A 20,499-nucleotide genomic window follows, 5' to 3' on the forward strand; every position below is an offset into this window, starting at 1 on the left:
CTTACTATACCTCTGTGGTATAATAATGTACTAGTATACTTCAGTGGTATAATAATGGAGTAGGAGAGGTCCTCCTTTAACTCTGGCAGGGATTGGGGAAACCGGCTGCACGTGGAGCACTGTAGAAATGTAAAAAATGCAAATTGCAAGATTATTAAGTTTTAAAACGCAATATTTATTTTGACTAACATTTTCAGTCAATGCTCATTATAAGCTCATGTTTATTCATTTCAAAACTCGCTTGCATTGTCCTTTTATGGTAAAATGATGGCGTAAAGGAGGCGTGGCACAAAGGTGGGATCTTGTGCGCTCATTTCTGCTGCTCAAAGTGACTTTCAATGGGAAAGGAAGGAGTGGGTATGATGGGTTTTACATGTACGTGAAATCTGGATTTTGTTCATACACAGTCTTCCAAGTAGAATTTGATGCACTCTTTTATAAATGAGGCCCCTGAATTTACACTTTTTTATAATATACCTAATATGGTATGCTGCAAGAAATACACTATCAGACCTTTCCATTTTTTGCAGTTCATGATTCTTTTCTTAATAAAATGTCTTTTCCACCTGACACTCCCTCGTCACCGCAGCAGTAACAGACGGAACCTCCTCCCACAGTCACCTGCTCTCACACACACAACTGTGTCCTCTTTTCTTTCAGCTCACTCAAATCATGTTATGTTACAAATAAATAGGCCCAGGTTTCCTCCGGGTACTCCAATTTCCCCTACCACTAAAAACATGTACAATAGTAGCTAGTTTATGAGTGAGAGTGTGTTGTGAGAGTGAAAATTAGCCCATGGATAAACCATGGGCTAATGTATGTATTTCATGTATAAGATAAGTTTTCATTGTTGCAATTGTATGTTCAGTAACATGCACTGTCCTGACCAAATAAATTAATCAATGTCTTAACAGACCGTATTTTGATTAAAACACTTAAGATAATGTCTGAGAAGAGATGGCAAAATGCGAGTTACGGATGAATTACGAGTGCCTTTATTTAATGACATGAAGCCAACAGAGGTTCTAGAGTCTTAAGAAGTTCATATTTGCGTCAATTCTGGGTGGATCAACGTAAAATAAAAAGTAAAATATTAAAGTAAATAAAACCCACCTCTTTTCAAATATAGCAGCTCCAAGTCTCTAGGAAGCCTCCTGAATTTGCAAAGGACGGCGCAGCTTAACATGTGCCTTTCCAAACCAACATGTACGACAACCCAGCGCGCATGAAGCAACATGTGTGTATAGAGCAACCACGTTTTTTGAATCGTGACACCGTATCAAACAATTAATTATTATGAATATTGTTGCATTCCTAAAAGCAAATATAGATCACCATGGGACCTTTGAGAATACTATATTAACAACGTATTCAAATGTTTAATTATTTTCAACACAACACAATTGCATGCAAGTTTATGAAGGTAGTAATAACTAATAAAAACAAAGGCGAGCATATTAAAAGTAATTATTTGCATGTGGTAGTTTACCCTCACAGGTTTTAGGAATCACAGCCAAAGTAAATCTGTTCTCAACAAACAAGTTGCAGACTCGCTGTACTTCTCTTTATTATTGGGAGGGCATCCTTCTCTAGAGCCTAGAGTATAATTAGTCCACTATTGAACAAGCGGATGAAGAAGCAGTCCCTGAGTTGTCTCGTCCCTGGGAAGAGTGAAAACGCACTTGCCTTCTTGGAATATAAAATGCACTTTCTGCGTGGACACATTTCCATTGAGAATCAGGAAAAAAACATAGCTTAAATGTCTGTATTGTAGCTGTTTACCGCCGTCTGCCACTCTGTTCTATGAGGGGAGGAGCAGCTCAACTTGCAGGGAGGAGCTGAGTGGGAGCATGGGAGGTGTGCTGCAGAGACTTCCTGGTTACATAAGCCTGTGGACTGTCCCTTGTACAAAAGACAGCCACGTAGTACGAGCCATGAAAAGGATTTGAATAGTGCCCAGGACGGGTCCAAGATTACACAAACATGCATGAATTAAATATAAAACCTTAAGGCATGTTTTTAATGAGGGAATAACATAGGACCTGAAGCTGTGTCACTCGTTTCATAGTCACTCATTTGCTATACTCCAACAAATGTTTGCTTAAATGACACATTATGCAAAATTGACTTTTCTGACCTTTTAACCATGTTCTAACATTGTGCCCTCATCAAAAACATACATGGAGTAGCATTTAGCTTCACTCACTCTAGTTTGATTAATCCTGGTGATCAAAAACGGTCAAACGTTTTGAATTTCCTCCACAATTTACATTTTCTTGATCTGTGACATGGCTCAGAGTGCTGTTTTTAAGGCCATAAATCATCGCCAGACTCGTTCTGTAAATGTTTTTGTTTCACAAATGCTGTTTTAAAGTTGTACACAATATGAATCATGCACCAAAGGGAGCGCTAGAGATGAGTTGCTTCCAGTTTGGCGGCAGGAAAATTGGGAATCCCAGCTTTAATAAATAAAATCTAAATCTTACCTGAATCAGTCTATTTTAATCATAAGGCAAATCTCAGCAGGTCACCAAAAGAAGAAAAGTAATTCCAAGTTTGTGGTACTTGAGACATGGCTGAAGAGTAATGTTTTCCAAACTTATTACTTCTCTGCACCTTTATGTCGCGTTTTAACGTCTCTTGCATTGGGTTTGGATAATGTTTGATGCAGTATGCACTGGAAATGAGTGAGTGCAATTGGTCAATAACAGGAAACTGATGTTGCTAACATGGGCTAGCTTTGTTTTGCTAAGCATGTTGGCACAAAATAAAGCTACTATCACTGGACATATGATGCTGAAACACATATCATATCATCATCATATGCAACGCATTTAAAATGTTTATACTAAATTCAATATCTTCCTTTGGCGCAGTGGTGAAGAACTTAGTGCAACATTAGAAGACCTTCGACCAGCAACAGATTATCATATCAGGTTGGCCTGCTTTCCTTCTTTCCCTTTTGCTTTTTAAATTGTGGACTACATTGTAATGGCTTTTTTTTTTTTACCCTTCGCTCTTCAGGGTCCTGGCCATTTCTAACTGTTTACATGGAAGTGTGTCAGACGCCGTCAGCTTCACCACGTTAACCTGCGAACCCGATGCCCCCAATCCTCCCCGAAAAGCCAGCGGGACCAAGAACACTCTGGTGCTGCAGTGGAAGGTAGAGTACTGACAGTTATGGAGTTGCTGAGGAACAGGGCCAGAGGAAGTCCTTTATAAACCAGCCAATGGACCAGTACATCACCTTCATCATCTTTTCTGCCTCACTTAACACACCCAAAGACTTCAACTTAATTTATGTAGCTTTGTTGGTTTAAGTTATTGTCAAAGCACATTGACGTAAAATTTACAAAATTCAATGCTGATACTCTATTCAAATACAGCAGGTTTCTGACATGTACAGAAAAGTGAAGTTGTAACTGTTCATTCTCCAGTTTTCCATTGACTCAAAGTAACAAATGATTGATAAGGAGAAGAATGATGGAGCTACAGTTCTGTCCATAATCTTGCTTCTACTGCACTGTCACAACTATTGAATGAATTAGTCGTATTCTCTGGCTCAAAAGTATGACATCTATGATTAATTTACTATATAAAATGGGATTGGCTTTCTACAACACCTTATTGCTCTGATAGTTTGATATTGTTGAAAATGTCACTGAGACAAATTGCACTTAATACAAAGAAATGAAGAGAGAATCTTTAGTGCAGGGGAGAAAATTCAGCATTAAGTGGATTGAGATAAGCGTTAGAATTTACAGAAAGATAAACACTTGATTCTTCTTCTTTTTCTTCTTTGGTGTTTTATGGCGGTTGGTATCCATATGCAAGATAAAAATGAAACACATGGTTGCAAATTAAAAAAAATAAACTTTTTTACAATTAATTAAAATAGACTATAATCCCATAGCCTAGTATTTTATGTATGAAAGGAATTACAATGGTATGAACTCTTCACTTTAAAGATTGAAATTAATTAATCAAGATTTTTTTCTTTGACCATATCGTCCAGCCCTGCTCCTAATGCTTTGATCGGTCTGTTAGTGTACAAGGATGTAGTTACACTTATTTGAGAACATAAGCTCCAATATGCTTTCTCAATGTAACAAAATGTGTCTGTATCCACAGGCTCCATGTGACAACGGTTCCAAAATCCAAAACTACATTCTTCAGTGGGATCAGGTATAGTTAGAATCTCCTTAAGTTTGTCATGCACATTTATTCAGCCAATTTGATCTGTTGAACTTGTCCATTAAAGGGAAAAAGCACTGGAACGTTTGAGCAGTGCTATTACGGGCCCCAGAAGCAGTACAGAGTGACCAAGCTCTCTCCAGCGTCTCGATACTCCTTCCGCCTCGCAGCCAAAAACGACATGGGCGTAAGGTAGGGTCAGATCTCCACAGCGCGCTCCCCGCTGTCACTGTGTGGGTGTCTCATTCCCTCGCTCATACGTGTGTCTCTTGTCTCTGTCTTTTCCTCTCCATTCGCCTCTCTCTCTCTCTCTCTCTCGCTCTCTCGCTCTCTCGCTCTCTCTCGCTCTCGCTCTCGCTCGCTCGCTCTCTCTCTCTCTCTCTCTCTCTCGTGTCTCCAGTGAGTTCAGTGAAGTGGTGGACCTGTTCACCTCATGCAGTGTGCCGTTGCCGCCCTTCCCCCCAGAGCTGGAGAAGGCGGGGGTCACCTGGATGTGTCTGAAGTGGCAGCGGCCTCAAAGCTCACCCAAAGAGGACGACATCTACTATATTTTGGAGATGGAGGAGGAAGGCTCGGTAGGTTGTTTTTTTTATTTGAAATGCAATGCCGCGTTGTAAGATTTTGAAGTTTACCAAAGGGTTGAGTATGGAATTGTTAAAAAAGCCTATCCTTAGCAATGGGTGGGCTAAAGAATGCATACAGAGGCTTGTAAAAGTATTCGTACCCCTGGAACCATTTCACATTTTCGTCACGTCCCGACCACACACTTATGTAAATAGCTCTGGCTTTTTTTGTGAAAGAGCAACACAAAGTGGAAGGAAAATTATACCTGATTTCCAAATTTCGTTTAAAATAAGAAAACTGAAAAGTGTTTTTTCCAATTGCAATTGCTGTCAGATGTGGCCTGATGATTGTTGAAAGACTGAATGTTGACCTGATGATTAAATAGTAGTATAATCTAAGTACACAGCATCATGAAGTCCAAGACAGGTCAGGGATAAAGTTGGTTGGACCTTTAAAGCAGGGTTAGGTTATTATTGTATGCAATTTATTATCTTTACTATTTATGCATGATTATTATTATGGAAGATTCTACATGAAAACAATATTTTGGTTTGTTAATATTAATGGGACAAGGTCACAAAAATGTTTGGATTAACAATTCATTTGAATAAGGCTGCATCAACTAATCGTGACTAGTCGTCATTGTCGTTTTTAATTGTCGTCGTATTTTGATGATCATAATTGTTATCTGGACTATACAGACTCTTAAAGGCGTTATGGACGATTTTTCGGCGATTTGAGAACTCGGGCGGAAGTGCGCATGATACAACACACACGTGCGTTTGTTTATTAGCCCGACGGATCGCATCGCATCTCTCGTCTCCCTTAGATTTCCGTCTCTTCAGAGACAGCTCGAACAGTCTTTCTCCGTCCTAATTTTGTCCCGTACACTGAGGGAACTATATTATGATAGATACATGGGGACGAGCCGGACGCGGCTGCAGGTGAGCGGTAGGTGAGTTCTATGATTGATACATGGCAGGACTAATCGGCAGTCCACGCCACAAGGAAATAAGAATCAGATTTGGGCCAAAAAAATCGTCCATTACGCCTTTAACACGCATTCAAAAATACTTCTTCATGACACAGACGGCAGTATTATTATATCAAAATGTTGAAAATATTCTATCTAATATTTATTTGGATTAAAATGTATTCAAACAGTCTCAATGTACAATAGAAATAATCTTTCTAATCGACTAATAAAAAAATAATTAATTGCAGCCTTGCATTTACACATTTCTATTTGGTCACAGTGTAAATTTGAAATCAAATGAAAGCAGCCCTTCCAAGATCAGATGCAGAAGTATTTTGTCCTTTTATTCATATTGAAGTAGATGGTCATAGCATAGCATTCTCTCAAAGGCTTTCTTGTTCCTCTCATTGCTCCTCTTCTTTGCTCACTCTGTAGTCCTGTTACTCATGATCTCTTGTGCGTATCCCAGGGCTATGGATTCCAGCCGAGCTACGATGGCGATGAGCTCTCCTGCACCGTCAGAAACCTCCATCGTAGCACCAAGTACAAGTTCCGGGTAAGCATACTCACGGCAGGTCATCAGGGAACGCATTTCACACGGGCCGCTCGCTGCAGAGAGGGGGGGGGTCGGCAGGTCTGTGTGATGCACCCGTTTGAAGAAGGCTGTGAGGGGGCCGTTTGAGGAAGTGAAGGGCCCAAGCAACTGTGACATGATGCATTAAGTGTGTGAACTCATCTTGGTGCAAGAGTGATGCAAATGCATGTAAAGAAGTACATAGATTATTTGCCATTTTGTCCAATTACCGTATTTTCCAGACTATAAGTCGCACCATAATAGAGAAGAAAAAACATATATAAGTTGCACTGGAGTATGAAATGCGGTTGCAAGTATAAATATAAGTATTAGTCGCACCCCGGCCAAAACTCAGAAAAAATACAGCACTAACAAAATGGACACAAATTATGCAACTTGACCTTCTTGAGATTTTGACTGTTGATATTTTTTCTCATCAAAAATATACCTTTAGTTGTCAAAAATACTAATACCATATATAAGTATTACGCATACTGGCAATAGTACCGTAGTAGTTGTTGTAACCACGAGGCCAGTCACAATAGCCTATTTTGAATTGCAGAAAATATCACGATAAATTATAATATTGAAACTTCTTTATTCTACTGACACAATAACCTTAAAGCAAAATCATTCTAGTAAATCCCTTTTCTTAATGTACAGTACATGAGCTGCAAACAAATGAGTCAATATTGAGTTATTGAAATCACTTTTTTTAACCCTCTACAGCTCAGAATCTTATTGTTCTACAATAAACATACTAAAAAAGAAAAGATAAATATTGAGCCCACCAAAAATATAGTTCCAGCTTTCATATATTGAACGGAAAATGTATATAGTAATTATCGTGACAAGCCTATACTAGAGTGTATTTTCCCAAAACAGGATTGTGTATATTTACTTTCTTGTAGGCCGATAATTCACAGTAACACAACGGTCTTTCTGTGAGAAAGAGCAGGATTAAGTGTTTACATGGATATTAGCTGCTAGTATGTTCTTACTGAATGGATTATCTGAGCTTTACAGACCATTGTTTGTTGAATTGCTTTGAGAACGGGATAAATTACAGGACAGATGAGGATATTCATTTTGACGGGGTCCATGCTGCTTAAAGAAGACATTATGCTTTTTTTCAGTTACTAGTACAGTAGATCCTTATTTTACTTTACGTTCTTTGGAAACTGTAATATTGTTCTAATACAGCCTCATAATAGAAACACTCCATTTACGTAATGTTTAAAACTGCAGCACTGATAAGCCCCGCCTCTTCATAGTGACATATATGAAGAGTGGCTTAACATGTGTCATTCAGAGTCTTACTTTTTTAAGTAATTGCAACTTATTACAGGGATGTGGGCGGGAATATGGGGGAAGGTGACAACAGTAGTTTTCTGAGCACTCGAGCCTTTGTTGCAGGACATTTGACACATTAAGAAAGTTCATTAAGATAAGATAAGATAAGATAGCCTATTATTTATCCACACAATGGGGAAATTTTGGTGTTGCAACGCAAGTAGATACAGAAGTAATATAGATAACTTAAAGGAAGCTTTAAAAAACGTAATAGAAAAACTCTTAGAAACAAAACTCTTAAAGACAAAACCTCTCATATTCTGAATAAGGAATAGAAAGAAATAACATAAAAATAACATAAGACAAAAATAATATTAATAATAGTGGCAAAAGTAAACACTCTAATTTACAGCAGTTATATGCACATGAATATCACATTATTGCGTATGAGTTTTGCACATGAATATGAATATGACATTATTGTGTATGCATATGACAGTATTGCACATGATTAAGTCAGTATTGCAGTATTAAAGTGGACTTTTATAATATTGAGTCTTTTCATTGCTATCTTGATTGGTTCTTACTGCAGATATTAACAACAGCAGGTGCACTTTTATTTTGCTTAAGAAAATGCCCATCTCTGAAAGCTCTATTTGTGTAATGCAGAAATAAAAGTATTATATTAGCCAATAAAGGTCCATATGTCCTAATAAGACTCCTGGAAGTGTGTGATTCTCCAGCTGTGCACAGATGAGCGCTCTGCAGAACAGCTTTGTCTGATGGAGAACACAACTGTGCCACTAATGCCCAGCTTTTCGGATCATCATTTTGCACACAGTGGTGGTTTTGTCCTTTTTTGGCTTGTTTTTATCTTTTCAGGTCTAGGTAGATCATATAAGTGGTTGTAATTTTCTTTATACAGCTCAAAAACACTTACAGTACAACTTATCAGCAATAACCCTGCATGGACAAATTATTTTTATAACGAAGGGAGCTCGGCATATTGTTTTTAAAGCAGGGAATAATAAAGATGAAGTTGCTACAGTAATTGGTAAAGCGAAAAGGTTTACCTCTGTCACAAACCCACCTATTCAACCTGATTATGTTCTAAATTTCAAGTACTCGGCTATATATTCCTTGCATTATGGACCTAGTTTTTAACCATTCTGTCTGATTTTCCCGAAAACGCTTGACTATAACCACCCGCAATTCCAATTGAGACTGTATCTGAACCCTTTGGATTATACACAAATGTCTTGGCTCTTTGATAAGCTGAAACTCTGCCTCTGCTGTCTAGTTTATTATAATTTAACAAGCTCTGCACAAGCTCCGTAATCACAGAATGTTTGATTTGACTGGAAGTAAGTGGCAGTAACCCACTAATTTTTATCTTTTTATATTTCACCTGCCCATGAGCTGAACAGTTCTCTTTTATCAGATGGTGGACAAAATGGAATTAATGAAGACATTTTCAAATATCTTGTTAACAAATCTCTGGTGAATGTAAAGCTTTGATACAAAAAAAAATATCATACTAAAGGAAATGCTCTATACTGTTTTTGATTACTGATCCGGTCTTGTAGTTTTAATATAAAGCAAGCCAATTCTAAAACTATTCAGGAAATGTCCTTTTACATTTCTCAACTATGTTATAATGAGTACTTTCTTTGTAAGGCTGACACATCTAAAGCCTCAGTGTTGCTGTTATTGATGGGCCCTCCCCCTCCTCACCTCTGCTTGTTCCCTGGAAACACAGTGACCTTTTCCACCTGTTCTCACCCAGCATGTTGACGATTAGCTTTCACCCTTGTCCTACAGGTGGCGGCGTACAACTCGGAGGGCAAAAGCAACCCCAGCCACGTGGTGGAGTTCATCACCAAGCCAGACGCCCCGGGCTGCCCCTCCAGACCGGCCATCAGAGGGCGAGTGCAGCCCCACACCTTTAAAATGGCCTGGGGTAAGACTCCACTGCTCTCTGCACTTTGGTCTGTTTTAGGAGCACATTTCTGCTGACACTATCAATGACTCACGCTCGTGACCTTAGAGGTCCGCCCAGCTTTTTATAATAAACATTTGTGACTGAGGGGTCATTGATTTGACTGTCGACCCTTTAAAATGCTCTGTCATCACAATGTTCAAAATTCTGTAATGGAGGTGAAATGAATTAGATCACAACACATTTCCAAAGATTAACTGACGAAAGATCTTAATGCTAATGGGTTTAAGTCTTTATAAGAAAAAATAAGCAATTTTTTAATTTCCAGGTTAGAAATGTCGGTTTGCTTTTCTGGCCTCAAAATTGTATTTGAGTTTCATAAAAATGAATCATCACCATTAATTCATCTATATATAAAATGAAAAATATTTGTTCTTTCATTTCTTTAGTATTTGTCCTGTGAAAACCTAAAAATCTTTATTTTGCAAGTCATCCATCTATTCTGGTTATATGGGGGCAGCAGTCTAAGCAAGGACTCCCAGACTTCCTTCGCCCCAGACACTTCCTCCAGCTCCTCTGGGGGGATCCCGAGACATTCCCTGGCCAGCCAAAAGACATAGTCCCTCCAAGGTGTCCTGGGTCTTCCCCACAGCCTCTTCCTGGTGGGACATGCCCAAAATAGGCACCCAGGAGGCATCCGTAGCAGATGGCCGAGCCACCTCAAAGTGGAGGAACAGCAGCTCTACTCGACCGAGCTCCTCCCGTGTGACTGAGCTCCCCACCCTATCTCTAAGGGAGCACCTTAGATCCAGCTATCAATCTCGCGCTCCATCTGAGATATTTGACCTTCTCCACTTGGGGCAAGCTCCTTTTTCCGGTTGAGGGCCATGGCCTCAGATTTGGAGGTCCTGATTTTTATTCCAGCTGCTTCAGACTTTGCTGTAAACCGTCCCAGGGCATGTTGCAGCTCCAGGTATGATGAGATCCTGTGGTCCCCAACCGGGACCCCTGACTGCGCCTACAAATTCTGTCTATAAAAACAATGAACAGAACCGGTGACAAAGGACAACCCTGAGGAGTCCAACATGCACTGGGAACAGGTCTGAGTTACTGCCAGCAATGCAAACACAGCTTCTCTGCTCCTCCTGAATCCGAGGTTTGACTATTAGTCGGATTCTTCTCTCCAGTACCTTGGAATAGACCTTAACAGGGAGGCTGAGGAGTGTGATCTGTCTGTAGTTGGAACACACTCTCCGATCCCCCTTCTTAAACAGAGGGACCACCACCCCGGTCTGCCAGTCCAGAGACACCTTCCCCGACCGCCACGCGATGTTGTAGAGACATGTCAGCCAAGACAGTCCTACAACATCCAGAGACTTAAAGTACTCAGGGCAGATCTCATCAACTTGGGTGATGGACGAGTCAACCTCCGCTCTCAGTCTCTTCGGAAGAGGTGATCATTGAGGAGATCCTTATGAGATCCGTATTCTTTCCACCGTACAACGACATCCCCAATCGAGGTCAACGGATCAATCAATCAATCATCCATCCATCCATCCATCTTCTACCGCTTTATCCGGGGCCGGGTCGCGGGGGCAGCAGTCTGAGCAGGGACTCCCAGACTTCCTCTCCCCAGACACTTCCTCTAACTCCTCCAGGGGGATCCCGAGGCGTTCCCAGGCCAGCCGAGAGACATAGTCTCTCCAGCGTGTCCTGGGTCTTCCCCGGGGCCTCTTCCCGGTGGGACATGCCTGAAACACCTCCCGAGGGAGGCACCCAGGAGGCATCCGGAACGTGGAGGAGCAGCGGCTCTACTCCGAGCGCCCCCCGTGTGGCCGAGCTCCTCACCTTCAAATCAAATCAAATCAATTTATTTTTGTAAGGCCCAAAATCACAACAACAGTTGCCTCTGAGGGCCACAGGGAGAAATGAATCAACAATGTCTGTGGTGGCGATGAAGTCAGACAATGTCTGTGGTGGCGAGGGAGTCAGACAATGTCTGTGGTGGCGAGGGACGATGTCCCAGGGTCCTCTGTCCTTAGACTCTCCTTCTCGGCCAGGAAAAACTAAAAAAAAAATCGTATTACCTTATTCTCTTACCTTATCTCTAAGGGAGCGCCCAGCCACATGGCGGAGGAAACTCATTTCGACCGCTTGTATCCGCGATCTTGTTCTTTCGGTCACTACCCAAAGCTCATGACCATAGGTGAGGGTAGGAACGTAGACCGACCGGTAAATAGAGAGCTTTGCCTTTCGGCTCAGCTCCCTCTTTACCACAACGGTCCGATGCAGCGACTGCATCACTGCAGCCGCTGCACCGATCCGCCTGTCGATCTCACGCTCCATCCTTCCCTCACTCGTGAACAAGACCCCGAGATACTTGAACTCCTCCACTTGGGGCAAGGACACCCCACCCACCTGGAGAGGGCAAGCCACCTTTTTCCGGTCGAGAACCATGGCCTCGGATTTGGAGGTGCTGATTCTCATCCCAGCCGCTTCACACTCGGCTGCAAACCGTCCCAGTGCATGTTGCAGGTCGGGGTTTGATGGAGCCATCAGGACAACATTGTCTGCAAACAGCAGAGATGAGATCCTGTGGTCCCCAAACCGGACACCCTCCGACCCCTGACTGCGCCTAGAAATTCTGTCCATAAAAATTATGAACAGAACCGGTGACAAAGGGCAGCCCTGGCGGAGTCCAACATGCACTGGGAACAGGTCTGACTTACTGCCGGCAATGCGAACACTGCTCCTGCTCCGGTCATACAGGGACCGAACAGCCCTGAGCAAAGGGCCCCGGACCCCGTACTCCCGGAGCACCCCCCAAAGGACACCCCGAGGGACACGGTCGAAAGCCTTCTCCAGATCCACAAAGCACATGTGGACTGGTTGGGCAAACTCCCATGAGCCCTCGAGCACCCGATGGAGGGTATAGAGCTGGTCCAGTGTTCCACGACCGGGACGAAAACCACTCTGCTCCTCCTGAATCCGAGGTTCGACTATCGGTCGGATTCTCCTCTCCAGTACCTTGGAATAGACCTTACCCGGGAGGCTGAGGAGTGTGATCCCTCTGTAGTTGGAACACACCCTCCGGTCCCCCTTCTTGAACAGAGGGACCACCACCCCGGTCTGCCAGTCCAGAGGCACGGTCCCCGAACGCCACGCGATGTTGCAGAGACGTGTCAACCAAGACAGTCCTACAACATCCAGATACTTTAGGTACTCAGGGCGGATCTCATCCACCCCCGGAGCCCTGCCACCGAGGAGTTTGCGAACAACCTCAGTGACTTCAGCTTGGGTGATGGATGAGCCAGCCTCCGAGTCCCCAGTCTCTACTTCCTCTTCGGAAGACGTGACTGAGGGATTAAGGAGATCCTCAAAGTATTCCTTCCACCGTCCGACAACATCCCCAGTCGAGGTCAGCAGGCCTCCACCCGCACCGTAAACGGTGTTGGTGAGACACTGCTTCCCCCTCCTGAGGTGCCGGACGGTTTGCCAGAATTTCTTTGGTGCCGACCGATAGTCCTCCTCCATGGCCTCCCCGAACTTCTCCCAGGCCCGGGTTTTTGCCTCTGCGACAGCACGAGCCGCGGCTCGCTTGGCCTGCCGATACCCGTCGATGACCTCCGGAGACCTACAAGCCAGAGTGGCCTGATAGGCCACCTTCTTCAGTCTGACGGCATCCCTTACTTCCGGTGTCCACCACCGGGTTCGGGTGTTGCCGCCATGACAGGCACCGGAGTCCTTGTGACCACAACTCCGAGCAGCCGCATCAACAATGGAGGCGGAGAACATGGTCCACTCGGACTCAATGTCCCCAACCTCCCCCGGGACATGGGAGAAGCTCTCCCGGAGGTGCGAGTTGAATACCCTACTGACGGAGGGCTCCACTAGACGTTCCCAACAGACCCTCACAATGCGCTTGGGTCTGCCAAGTCTGTCCGGCTTCCTCCTCCGCCTGCGGATCCAACTCACCACCAGGTGGTGATCGGTTGACAACTCAGCCCCTCTCTTCACCCGAGTGTCCAAGACACGCGGCCGGAGGTCTGATGACACGGCAACAAAGTCGATCATTGACCTCCGGCCTAGGGTGTCCTGGTGCCATGTGCACTGATGGACACCCTTGTGCTTGAACATGGTGTTCGTTATGGACAAACCGTGGCTAGCACAGAAGTCCAATAACTGAACACCGCTCGGGTTCAGATCGGGGAAGCCGTTCTTCCGGATCACCCCTCTCCAGGTGTCACTGTCATTGCCCACATGGGCGTTGAAATCCCCCAGTAGAACAACGGAGTCCCCGGTCGGTGCACTGTCCAGTACCCCTCCCAAGGACTCCAAGAAGGCCGGGTACTCTGCACTGCTGTTCGGCCCGTAGGCCGCCACAACAATGAGAGACCTGTCCCCCACCCGAAGGCGGAGGGACGCGACCCTCTCGTTCACCGGGGTAAACTCCAACACGTGGCGGCTGAGCTGAGGGGCTATCAGCAAGCCCACACCAGCCCGCCGCCTCTCCCCGCGGGCAACACCAGAGAAGTGGAGCGTCCAGCCCCTCTCGAGGAGATGGGTTCCAGAGCCCAAACTGTACGTGGAGGTGAGGCCGACTATATCTAGTCGGTATCGCTCAACCTCCCGCACAAGCTCAGGCTCTTCCCCCCCAGCGAGGTGACATTCCAGGTCCCCAGAGTTAGTCTCTGTGTCTGGAGATCTGGTCGCCGAGGCCCTTGCCGTCGACTGCCGCCCAGATCTCTCTGCACCGGCCCCTTATGGATCCTCCTGCGGGTGGTGGGCCCACGGGAGGGCGGCCCCACGTCGCTCTTTCGGGCTGTGCCCGGCCGGGCCCCGTGGGGTAAGACCCGGCCACCAGGCGCTCGCCATGGAGCACCCATCCCAGGCCTGGCTCCAGGATGGGGCCCCGGTGACGCCGATCCGGGCGACGTAAACTGCCTTGTTCGTGTTGTCATCATAGAGGGCTTCTGAACCGATCTTTGTCTGACCCGTCACCTAGGACCTGTTTGCCTTGGGAGACCCTACCAGGGGCATGAAGCCCCCGACAACATAGCTCCCGGGATCATTCGGGCACTCAAACCCCTCCACCACGTTAAGGTGTCGGTTCAAGGAATCAATCAATTAATCAATTAATCAATCCATCAATCTTTTAATTATGATATTATTATTTTTGGTTCTTTCAACTTAAGCAGCACTTTTTCTGTTCCACACTAGACTCAATTTTAAAAAATGCATTCATAACTTTCATTTTATGTAAAGCCGTGATGTTGACAACTGATTTAGTCCATTTTGAATTTAGAACCCCCAAAAGACAGCGGTGGAGCAGAAGTCACAAAGTATGCAGTGGAGCTGTCTGAAGGTTTAAGTGGTAAGTTTTAAGATAATTGACTGTGTTGAGATGTGTTCGTTTCTGAGCGTTCTATTGTGTCCAGGTGTCTCATGGGAGCTGGTGTACAGCGGCCCTGCCACAGAGCATGTGTGTGAGGGCCTGAAGCCAGGCTGCTCCTACCAGAGCCGCGTGTACTGCATGAGCGAGGGCGGCCAGAGTCCGGTGAGTCCCAGAGCACTGCACAAGTGGACACCTTTGTTTTATCTGTCAAGAACTACAGTGGGATAAAGTATAGACCGAAACATACTAACGCAACAAGGCACTCCGTAAGAACAGCAAGTATCTATTTAATAAACTACCATATTTTATTTTGATTTGGTTTACCATGTGTTGACAATCTTTGGGGCCACCTTTTAGTACAGTACTATTTTTTTCTGGCGACCCACTTTTTCTAATTGGTCACCTCTCGCGACCCAACCTCTATATTGTAAAGAAATATGCTTTTTATTTGTACATTTAAGCCACCATAATGCTGTTAGTGACATGCAAGCATTTGACTTTCAAATTTGGTGTGCTGTGGTGCGCGCACAGGCTCATAAAGTGCACAAATAAAAATTAGACCCTGGCTGACAAGTGTTATTACTTAGATCTTCTCCCTGTGCACCTCTCGTGTTCTCTCGGCTGTGCGGGTGAGCTGTGCTCTGCATTGAAAGATCACACTGTATGAACTGGACTGTTTTGGCAGCTGAAAGTATTACCGTACTTGCGCTGCACTGACAAGAGTAGAGTCCAAACACTCAACTTCACATGACCCATCAAAAATCTCAGGTATAACCCTATGTAACCCCCCAGTTTTAATACAAGTGGACCCTGATGTCCCGGCAAGTGTCCGTAATATGCAGGGCGGCACCCAGGAAAACTCATTGAAGAAGCTGCCGTGTCTAAGGACTAGCACGCTATGTGCGACTGCTTTATTTTAGTCCTGTTTTGACCTGGCCTTTAATCACAGAGTTTGGATTTTGTTTTCCCTTAATAATAAAAACCTTCATTTAAAAACTGCATTTTAGTGTTATCTTTGACTAATATTTACATTAGTTTGATCTAAACATTTACATGTGACAAACATGCAAAAAAATCTGGAAGGGGGAAAACACTTCAGTCTTCACTCAAATGTGTAAAACATGCTTGTTGAACTGAAATCTGATTTTTAAGCATCAAGCACAAATTTAATTGTAGTTGCAATACAAAATCATCACATTAGATGTTGTTTCTAAACCCTACAGCTCTAGTTGGCAGTCTGTGCTCTTCTTCCACTGCCTCACTACTGTAATTATTAAGAGGGGCAGTACTAATTCTCATCCGTGGTTAATCTGATAAATTTGACATGAATAATTACAGATATGGGCTCTATTTATGGCACATTTTAATAGGAAATTTTCATTCAATGTGCTGTGCCAGGAGATGAGTCTGCTTCCTGGTGTGTGCGTACAACACAAAGCCACTAATCGATTAACCCCACCCGCGGGGGTCGGAGGATGTTTTTCTTAATTAGTCCAGTTCACAGACGCGCTGCGTTTATTTCTTTGTCAGCTGTTGCAGTATGGCTTTATTTATGACGAGACTTGTAAAAAAAACATGAGTCATGATGGCGGCCTTACACTTGGTACCGCTCCATAATTGGAAATCGAGTTAACTTTTTGGAGAAAAAGAAGTGCACATTCTTCCACTGATATGTACCAAAAATAAACAATTAAAATACAAATTCATAAGTTTTATGCTAACTAGAATAAACCGCCTTCAACATTTCACTAAGTTTAACATTTAACAGCTTCATTATTTTATTGCTATTTCTGAATCATCAGAATCAGTTCTGAATTTAATACCATAAATTAAGGCATGCCAAAAAACTGTTCTGTTGCATGACAAATAAAATGACTCTTTCAGACAGACTCATTGCCATAATGCAGTATAAAATAGACTGCAATTAAAGGTGGGGGAACTTGTGTAAACACAATCAGTGCTGGTATTGTTTGTTAGGCTGCGGGGGTTGGATTGACCATTTGATGTGTTGTTGTGTATTAATTGTTGTTCTTTGGACCTTTCAGTTGTCGGAGACCCTGCAGGTCCAGACCCCCGCCATCCCCCCGGGGCCCTGCCAGCCCCCTCGGCTGGTGGGCAAGCCCAAAGCCAGGGAAGTGCAACTGCGCTGGGGTGAGTCATCCTCTGCTGTGTGGGCTGATGGCGCTCTACTCCATGCACTCATTTGTCTGGTGAACTTACTCCCGAGCATGAGCTGTACATTGTTTTGTTAACGCTACTCTCATTCCTCTGTACATTTTGTACTGTAGCCAATCCTGTCCTGCACATGGAGAATAATGAAACCGTTATTTAAGAACACACATTATGCAAAATGGACTTTCTTGTGCTTATAAAATGTTATAATTCAACCCTCATCAAAAACATACCTTGACTTGTATTTAGCTTTATTCGTGCTTGTTTGATGAATCTTGTTTAGTATGTCCTTTCTCTCGGAGCTGGAAAAAACACACCATTCTGAATTTTCCAGCCTCAAATCACAGTCATTACAACCGCATGTCTGCATTAGCAGGTTTGGGGCAAGCTAGCTTTCCTCTTTCTTATTAAAGGTTGAATGGACGATTTTTTTGGCCCAAATCTGAGTCTCATTTCCTCGTGGCGTGGGCTGCCGATTAGTCCTGCCACGTATCAATCATAAAATGCAACTACCGCTTACCTGCAGCCGCGTGCGGCTCGTCCCCTGAGAGCAGCACGTTTCCACGTGTTTAAGCGCATTGAGCTATCATAATATAGTTCCCTCAGACTGTTCGGGCTGACTCAGAAGAAGACGGAAATCTACGGGAGACGAAAGATGCGATGCGATCCGTCGCACTGATAAACAAACGCACGTGTGTGTTGTATCAGTCCGCACGGGGAGAGTGCGCATGCGCACTTCCGCCTGAGTTCTCAAATCGCCGAAAAATCGTCCATTGCACCTTTAAGTCGTGTGCTTTGTTTAGACCAATTATTTTTTATATTATGTTCTGAAACGGGTACAAAGAATGTTTAAAGTACAAGAACTATACAAATAATGTATTTTATTTGTTCTTTAAATAAAAGATTCTCCATATAAAAATCAACATTTGTCTTTTTAAGAGGACACATGGATACATAAAAACACTAGATGCACCTACGTAAGTTAATTTACTTGACTGAAATTTCATTAAACTCCGTTACAATGCTACATGATGTTTGTGCAAACTGTAGGGTGAGAATGTACCCTCCTCCACTAGAATGAACCCAAAGCCATGTTGCTGTACTGTGCAGGTGCCCCGCAGGTGGACGGAGGCAGCCCCGTGTCCTGCTACAGTGTGGAATTGAGTGGGCCTGCGTCTGAGGAGAGTCGGGAGGTTTACCAAGGCTCCGAGCTCGACTGTTCAGTGGGCGGCCTACTGCCCGGCAAAACCTACTGCTTCCGACTCAAGGCTGCCAACAAAGCCGGGGTGAGAAGCACAGTCACACGCCTCCATCTGTAATAGACACGCTCCAGGCTCTCCTCTTTCTCTACTTTCATCACTTTGTATAAAGTAGATTTTATTGTAATACTTTTTCTTCCAGTTTGGGCCATTGTCTGAACGCTGTGAGATTACGACTGGCCCCGGGGCCCCTGAGCAATGCAAGGCTCCATTGACTACCTGCAAGTCCCCCAGCTGTGTGGTTGTGTGTTGGGAGGTGAGGCTCTGACCAACAAGTCAAACTGTAATAAGAATGCATATGATTGACTTTGGCTTTCCAGACTACACTTCTTAATGTCACATAACAAAAGTCCTTAGTCACTCACTTCTCACTGAAGGAGTCACAGCTGCTCTGGGCCAATCCAAGAACAATCACATGAACACACTCAGCCACCAGTGACACGCACACTTCAGATATATGGCATGTGAGAGTGTTCCAGCAGTGTGTGTGTCTGGCACAGACAGACATGTGCCCCCCAAGGCTGCTGCTGCTCTGGCATTTCACACTGCGTGACATAACAAAGCAAATCTCCTCTTATTAGCTCGGAGAGTACGTCCTGTTTGAGCGTGCTCTTGTGATTCAACAAAGCCAGCGCAGCAGCACCACATAATCCTGCCAGTTTCTCTGCTTCATAATGCATGACATTTTCATACAAAAGCTGTAAATGTACCAAACCAGTAGGTGGCGATGTGTGCCAGGAATGCCTACAGCCTAAATAGTGTATGCCTAGATCCAGACCCTTTTAAAATGCTCTCATCAGTATCTTGACAATGCTGTAGTGGAGGCAACTGGAGGAAAAAAGACACACTCATGTAATATAGCTGTAGACAAAAGGAACAATGTTATGGGGTCAACATTTCCTTAAATATTTCTCTACCTCTCTGTTTTAGATTTAGAAGTCTATTTTTAATAGTTATTTATCAAGATTTTTTTTTAATTGCATGTATTCACCTGCTGTTTCTATTTACCGTACCTGTTTTTATTTCTTTGTCAAGTAAAACCCCCAAAAATCTGGATTTTTGTCTTCACCAAAAGTAGTGTCTATTATAATCTGTCAATAAACAAATAAACTAAAATGTAAAACACAACTGTAAATGTCTGTAAACCAGGCTCTGATATGGCTCGTGTGGTTCTGGAATGGTTTTCATTTGCCAAAACCACCTTGATTTTTCATATTTTGCGATTTTCTGTGGTTAATCTCAGTTTCTCCATTGAGATCACATTATGTTCCACTTCACTATTGCCTCTACTCCAGAAGTTTCCAAACTTCACTATAGGGTCTAGTGGGCAAGTGTTTCGAGTCCTCTTCTCTTGTCTGGCAGACGCCCCAGATTAACGGCGCCCCTGTGACAGAGTTCCGTCTGGAGTGGGGGGCGGCAGAGGGCACTATGCAGCTATGTTACAGCGGAGCAGCTTTGAGCCACGAGATGAAGGGGCTCCTGCCTGCGACCAACTACTTCTGCAGGGTACAGGTGAGGAAACGCGGAACCTTTGTATGGACACAATAATATTGTATTATAATACAATATTATTGTGTATGTGTGCTCTTTTCCTTTAGTGACTAAGTAAGATGTTTAGCGGGAATGTAGGTCAATGATGTTTTTGTGAGTACACACAGTAAAAGGGAAACTGATTTGATAGACCTCTCCCTGCTGGTCTCTGAGAGAAATACATAGTCAATGGCTACATCAAATATCCCAACAGAGCATTCAATGAAATTTAAATTGTTTGTTTCCATCCATCTTCTGGTTATCCGGTTATATGGGGGCAGCAGTCTAAGCAAGGACTCCCAGACTTCCTTCTGCAGTTTACTCTCATAAATGTAAATGTAACAATGTACACGTTTTTCATTATGTACTGATTCATGGCCCAGCAGTTTCAGGAACCGCGGCACTGCCATATAGCATCATGGCTAACCCTAACCTTAACCCTAACCTTAACCCGGCGCGATCTAAAACGGGCACGGTCAAATAGCGCAGCAGTTTCAGGAGCCGCGGCACAAAATAACATGTAGACACTCCCATATAAATAAGGCATTTTTTGCACATAAATGGGAGATTTAAATTTGAAAAATAGTTGGATATCCATTT

At 43.8% G+C, this 20,499-nt stretch overlaps 1 protein-coding gene across 3 annotated transcripts in view; it reads left to right on the forward strand.

Moving 5' to 3' along the window:
- fndc3a (fibronectin type III domain containing 3A) overlaps positions 1–20,499 on the forward strand; it is a 72,628-nt gene that overhangs the window by 45,390 nt on the left and 6,739 nt on the right. For all 3 annotated transcript variants that reach the window (XM_072460613.1, XM_072460631.1, XM_072460623.1), the window contains 13 exons: positions 2,880–2,939; positions 3,028–3,166; positions 4,135–4,188; positions 4,265–4,389; positions 4,598–4,772; positions 6,207–6,293; positions 9,426–9,564; positions 14,849–14,917; positions 14,982–15,100; positions 16,984–17,089; positions 18,221–18,396; positions 18,512–18,625; positions 19,732–19,881. In XM_072460613.1, the coding sequence (XP_072316714.1) occupies positions 2,880–2,939; positions 3,028–3,166; positions 4,135–4,188; positions 4,265–4,389; positions 4,598–4,772; positions 6,207–6,293; positions 9,426–9,564; positions 14,849–14,917; positions 14,982–15,100; positions 16,984–17,089; positions 18,221–18,396; positions 18,512–18,625; positions 19,732–19,881 (1,513 nt within the window). The remainder of the gene's footprint in view (positions 1–2,879; positions 2,940–3,027; positions 3,167–4,134; positions 4,189–4,264; positions 4,390–4,597; positions 4,773–6,206; positions 6,294–9,425; positions 9,565–14,848; positions 14,918–14,981; positions 15,101–16,983; positions 17,090–18,220; positions 18,397–18,511; positions 18,626–19,731; positions 19,882–20,499) is intronic.

This window comes from Eucyclogobius newberryi, unplaced genomic scaffold (genome assembly GCF_026437365.1).
Source record: "Eucyclogobius newberryi isolate DKJ021-1_F unplaced genomic scaffold, fEucNew1.0.hap1 SCAF_10, whole genome shotgun sequence".
NCBI lineage: Eukaryota > Metazoa > Chordata > Actinopteri > Gobiiformes > Gobiidae > Eucyclogobius > Eucyclogobius newberryi.